The 6,286-nt window shown below is 50.4% G+C and overlaps 1 protein-coding gene across 1 annotated transcript in view; it reads left to right on the top strand.

The window, feature by feature from the left end:
- Positions 1-281: 281 nt before the first annotated feature.
- The window catches only part of RASGRP1 (RAS guanyl releasing protein 1), a 79,994-nt gene continuing 73,989 nt past the window's right edge, over positions 282-6,286 (top strand). The window contains exons 1-2 of the mRNA XM_086710332.1: positions 282-515; positions 4,929-5,113. Coding sequence (XP_086566458.1) covers positions 481-515; positions 4,929-5,113 — 220 coding nt within the window. The 5' untranslated portion in view covers positions 282-480. The remainder of the gene's footprint in view (positions 516-4,928; positions 5,114-6,286) is intronic.

The raw sequence follows: 6,286 nt of genomic DNA, 5'->3' as shown, positions 1-6,286 counted from the left end.
GGCCCCGGGGTCCTCCGCGAGGCAGGACTGGAATGCGGGGGCGGGGGCCCCAGCGAGCCGCCCGGCTCGCACCTCCCCCGCGGTGCCCCCGGAGCTTCCCCAGCCCTCGGCTCCCCTCCAGACTTGACCCGGGGGCCGGGAGCGGCGGGCTGCGCCGCGGGCGCTCGCGCTGGATGGGGGCGGGCTTCGGAGAGCAGCCCGAGAGCGCCACACATTTCCTACACCGATAGCATCAGCGCGTGTCAGGTGGTTGGTGCGGGCGAGAGAGTGCGCGCGCGCGTGAGGGCGAGAGGGCGCGCTCACAGAAACTTTGTGCTTGCGGGTGCGCCTCGGGCGGGCTCGCCGGCTGCGAGAGCGGCGTGTGGGCGGCCGGGGGCGGAGGGGCCCGGCAGGCGGCGGCGGCGGTGGCGATGCGCCGCGCCCCGCCGAGCCCGTCCCGCCGCGCTAGGTGAGGCGGCCGCGGGAGCGCCGGCCGCGGCCATGGGCACCCTGGGCAAGGCGAGAGAGGCTCCGAGGTGAGTAGGGGCCCGGGGCCTCGGCGGCGCCGTCTTCCTTCCTTGGGGCGGGCGACCCCGCGAGCCCTCTCAGGGGGCGGGGGGGAGGGGGTGAGTGGGGCGGGCGACGTGGGTGCCTCCTTCTACGGGAAGTTGCTGACCCGGGGTCCGGGCGGCGGCAGGCCAGGGTCTCGGCTCAAGTCCGGGGAAGCGGGCGGCCGGGCAAGAGAGGCGGGGAGCTGGGTCGTGCGCGCCACGAGCTCCGGAGTTGCACCGACGGCCCTCCCCACCCGGTCCCGGCTCCCCGGCGTCCGGCACCTGGGTCTCTCCCACTCGCGGACTTTCCGTACCACCCGCACCTGCTGCGGTCCCGGGGCTCCGGCAGCGCCACCTGCCGGCCTGTCCCTGCCCTGCGGATCCGGGGCAGGGCCCGGAAAGGCCAGCGGCCGTTTGCAGGGAGCGAGTGGCGGTCCCTGAAACATACAGCCTTCTGGGTGGAAACTATGCGCCCCTCCACCCCCACTGCGATTCTAGAGAGATGTGTTAGGAGCGTCTCGAAGATGAAGTTAGTGTGGTAGTGCAGTCTTTTGGCAGGGGAAAGAGGCCTGGGGGGGGGGGTGGCAGGCAACTTTGAGTGTGCCCCCTTAGAGCAGGGAGGGCCTGGTCACAGCACACCAGTGTGCTCTTCCCAACTTCCTCCACGTGGACTCTAGTGTGACCGGCCCGCACAGACATGCCCGCGAGAGGCAGGAAGCTTTGCTCTGCTGGACTTTTTGGAGCCGAAGGTTCTTGGCCCTTTCTGCACTCGGGCACCCTGACGGTGTTTGCCCCAGGGTGCAGCCCTGCACCTTCCCTAGATTGAGGGGAGGGGTGTCTGTAAGTTAAACTGAGTATACATTAGAGGGCTGAGGGAGAGGACAGGACTGGAAAGAATCCTAACCAGAAGCCAACCAAAGCCATCTTCTGCAGAGAAAGTTGTGGAAGTCTGTGTTCTCATTCCTCCGTTTCATCGCTTAACTCACTCTTCTTGGCTAGTTTTCCTAAAAAGTTCAACCTGAAAGTGTGTGCCCTCTGCTGAGTCACCTGTGCTGGAGAGGATTTCACTTGAGCCAGGTCAGAGTTTCCACCGCCTCCTTGCTTCCTGAGGCAAATTCCATGCAGCCTTGGCCACTCATAGTCTCAGAAAACCCCTTCAAGTTAATGTGTTTCTCTCTGGCCTTATTTTTTTATTTTATGTGTTAATTTACATGGGAACATTTGGCTCCAGTCCTTTAAAAATATGCCTTTGGAGACTTAGAATATTCTTTCTATGATTTTTAAATACTCCTTGATCTACCTATAATGAAACATTTTGTACATCCTTATCTGTAGACCTTTCACCAGAAGACCGAGTGGTTTGAAGGTTTGTCAGGAAGCAGCAGTCAAGAGACTGAGCAGCCAAAGAGCCGAGTTTCCTACTTTATGGCGCAGATAACCCTATCTTCCCAGACCTCTCGGGATGCAGTGTGGTTTTTAGTAGCATCTCTTCTTCCTGGTGTCTTGGGCCCAAACTGTGCCTCTCTTTGGCCTCCATTCTCCGAGATTACATTTCTCACCTTCCCTTCCCCCTACCCTAAATACTCCCTTCACACTCTTTTTCTTTCTGTGTGGATCTACCCCTTAGTTCCCTCTTAGTTCTGATAAAAGCATCTGCCTCTAAGAATCACCTTGTGAGCCAAAGTGGTTTCCCCTATGGCTGACATTAGGGAGCATTACCAGAATTAGAGCCAGCGCACTTTTCAGAATCCTCAGTGGTCGATGCCACCAACCGAGAGAGAAAATGGAATGTTTCCTGGATCCCACAGTTGAGAGACAGAGATTAACACCTCCCAGCCCCAGGGGAAAGAGCTGTATATGGAGATAGGGCTTGTGGCCTGTGGTTGAGTCCAGTGGCCGCCTCTCTTTGGAAGTCCTAAGAGAAAAAGACTTCTCTTGAGAAGGACTTTGTTTTCATCTTTCCCGCCTTTGCCTTGGTGGGGGTCTTCGTGGTGGAAAGGCAGCAACGGAGGCAGAAGTGTTTCCAACACTGGACAACGAGCACCAGGTTTAGAGAGTTGTCTGTACTTATAGGAGGGGAAGGGAGCCTAGCTGGCGAACAAAGCGTGGGGCGCAGGAGGCCCGGCGTCTACCAGCCTCTGCTCCAGTGGCATTGCCTTTCTGAGCCTGGACCTCCACATATGTATATGAAAGTTTGGAACGTGACCATCAAGAGCCTGCCCAGCTCTGAAGACTGTTCCAGGGGCCCACAGGAGGGTATGAGGTGGAGACTTTATGTTATCAGCTATGCTTTTGGATGATTTTTGAGTCTTAAACTTTTCAGGCTCTCTGTGGCAGTCTCCTTCTAATTCTAATGTAGTGAAAGTTGTATGGTCCCAAGCATAGTAAATACTTATCAAATAAAGCCAGAGAGGCATCAGGTACAAATCCCAGATCTAGCACATATGAGCTGTACAGCCGTGGCTATGTCATTTAGCAGCTTTTAGATTCAGTTTCAACTTCATGTAATGAAGGTGATCTCTTTCTGGGGTATAGGCTTTAAAAATCATTTAAACCTCCCAGTACAGTGCATGTGATATCATAGGTGCTAAGTTCATTATGGTCATTATTACTTTCTCTTGATTTCAGATACTGATCTGATCGTGGGGTTATCACAGGGCCTGGATAAAAATCAGTAATGGTCAGAAACTTAAGTCCTGTAACACCAACTTGATCTTTCAGAAATCACTTCCGTGGGTTAGTAGATTCTGAGTAGCCAATTGTTGATGCAATTTCACTGGGCCCACCCCAGGCCAAAAGCAGAGTCCAGTGGTCACTGCCGGACCAGCGCCATGGAGCTAGTTTGAAACAGATCAGAGGGCATGGTCTTCCCTCCACTAGTCTGGCTGTGTAGAGGGTGGCCCGTAGATCAGTACACTCTCTTTTAGCAGAGAATCCATGTGTGCCCCCAGCATTTCATTTTGATCAAAGCATTTCAGCCCCTTCTGAGGGATGAGATTATATCTTACTGGAGCAGCTTCCCCCAACACTCCACCTGGAACTGGTTCTCTCTCTTCTGAGAACATCACGCTTCTTACGCTTGACACCCACAGGACACTTAAGATTTATAGAGCTGTCTTTTCATGGTGTAGGTCTGATTCTCCAACTAGATTTTTGAATTAAGGAACGTCTAGTTTACCTTTCTACAACAGCAGCAATAACTAATGTAAGGAGTATGTCTTACAGTTTACAGAGTACCTCACATAGACTGTCTCACTCCAGTCCCCTTCCCCTCTGGCCTATCACAGTGTCTTACTAATAGAATAAGTACTTATTAACTAATGCCCTTACGTGTTTATCAAAATAAATAGTAGCTAAAGTTATGGATCTGAGGTACAAATTTTTTTGTCTTCTCTTCGGTCGTAAACTCTGAAATAACCAAAGCCACAGAATTAATTACATGTTCAAAGAAGTTAACCAGCAACGACAACCATCACTATTAAACCTGAAAAGATTATAGATATGCATCTGTGTGTCTAAATAGGAAAGAAAGTAAAATACTTCATCATTTTGCAAACAACTTGACCTGTACTGATGAGGTCATGACCAAAGACAAAAGCTGAGAGAGAACATAGGTGACCTATTGGATTCCTAAGCCATTTCCAGATCCAGACTTCTCCTTTTACATTCAGTTCTGAAATAAAGCTCACATAAGCTCTGCTTTTTTTTTTTAAATCAGTATTCCCCAATTAAGGACTTGATAGAATGATAATATTTAGTGGTAAAAACTGACATATAATGATTGCCAGTATTATCAACAATGGAAAACAGAATCTTCAAGATTTGTGAGAAAGGCAAGATTAGCTGAAAATCTGAACACCTCCACTGTAAATCCTCTCCCTTGCACATGGGTCCTTAGTCTTTGACTTCTCCCCTAAAGTTCACAGGTGTTTTTGAGGCCACCTGACCTTCTGCAGCATCTCTGGTATTGCTCAAGATGAATGAATTTAGTTGAAGATGAGACCAAATAAAACAGTGCTTCAGACCCAAGTCAGTGGACTTCCAGCTAAAATCTTGGTAGGAGCTAAGGACTACCTACATGGCCTGGCCTCTGCCTCTCTGGTTCAGGAGCCAGAGCCAGCACGCCAAAGCAATTCTAATCCCAGACTGAAGAGCCCTCGTTGCAGCCCTGAAATCTTACCTTATTATTTGCTTGGGAGATGTCTCTTTAACAGCCAACCAGTCCGTTTGGTGCATTTGCCAAGTGGGAGGGGTATGTCTTCTATCAGCCCAACTCTCAGGATTAATTGTCTTATCTCTACTCCTTTCCTGCCCAATCTGCCTTCAGAGCTTGGAGCTGCCAGTCTGTCTGTCCCCTGGCTGCTTGGCTTGCACTCACTGCCTCCCCTCTTTCCCCAGGAAACCTTCTCATGGCTGCAGAGCTGCCACTAAAGCAAAACTAGAGACGAAGTCAGCCAGCAGCCCCTTCCCTTCTCATCCCAGCCTGGCCCAGATCACCCAGTTCCGCATGATGGTGTCTCTGGGACATTTAGCCAAAGGAGCCAGCCTGGACGATCTCATCGACAGCTGCATTCAATCTTTTGGTGAGTTCGCTAACTACCCACATGCATAAAAATCTATTACTTTGTTCTTCCTTAAAAAGTTGCTTTGTGGAATAGCAACCTAGATTGTATTTTGGCTTTAAAAATATCTTTTGAGCCTTTGAAATGTTGGAGACCGTGTGCAGTGCCTATGGCACATGACTGTGTGGGTGTAATAGGTCGTGATGAGAGGCGTGATTTCAAGTGAGAAAAGTTAAGGAGGAGAGTTTGCATTTCCATTTCTCTTAGGATGGAGGTTGTTCCTGTGATGAGAAATCTCACAAAATGCTACTGTGCCTCTGGTGCTTTGACATTCTTCTGCCCTTGTGTTCGTAGGGCACACAAAGACAAGGTTACATGAGCAAACACTGTTATCAAACAGAAATTTGAAAGCCTTTGGATCATGTGGATGATAGAGTGTAATAATCCCCCTTACAATTGGAGGGTAGTTGTGAGGGACTAGGAAAGGACAGGATTTAAGGCCAGAATGTCTGTGACTGGAAGATACTGGTTAGGAAGTATTTGTGATTGGGGGTCAGGGATCTGGGCGGGGGGTAAGCAGACACACACATGGACCGTGAATTCTCTAGAATGCTGCCCTCTGTCATCACCATTCTCAGCCTGAAGGGTGCACGGTTTCATGCAGCTCACGAGCGGTTATCTGCAAAGATGCCCATTTTTTTAAAAAAATCTTATAAGCACTGTCTTTTTTTGGATTGTGATTTGTCAAATAGTGATTGAAAAATACTATATATTGGTTCCCCTCAAAAAAGGAATTATTAAAATCGATGGAAAATTCATAGATTCCATCTATGAACAGATTCACTGTTCCCCCCTCTGTGCCCACTTTGAACCCCTGCGTCTCCCACCAGGAAGCAGATGAGCACAGGTGGCTCAGCTCAGAAGTGCCTGCCCATCTCAGACCCTCGTGGAGCCTCCTGGGGGATGTAGGGGAGGCTCGACCCGATCCCAGGCAGCACAACACGCAAATCAGTTAGAATTCAGAACTAGGGATTCTTGGCTGGACATGTTTACCGTTGGGCCAGACCTTATTTATGGAATCGGGAAAGATTTGACATCTTAGGGATACTTGTTTAGTACACTTCAAGTACAAAATTGAGTAGTTCTGATGATTTCCACATTGGTTTAAAGCAGCAGTTCTCACATGTTGGTGCA

This window comes from Puma concolor, chromosome B3 (genome assembly GCF_028749965.1).
Source record: "Puma concolor isolate L17-30 chromosome B3, mPumCon1.1.hap2, whole genome shotgun sequence".
Classification (NCBI taxonomy): Eukaryota; Metazoa; Chordata; class Mammalia; order Carnivora; family Felidae; genus Puma; species Puma concolor.
The sequence above is the reverse complement of the archived record's forward strand: the minus strand, read 5'-3'. Positions and strand labels throughout refer to the sequence as shown.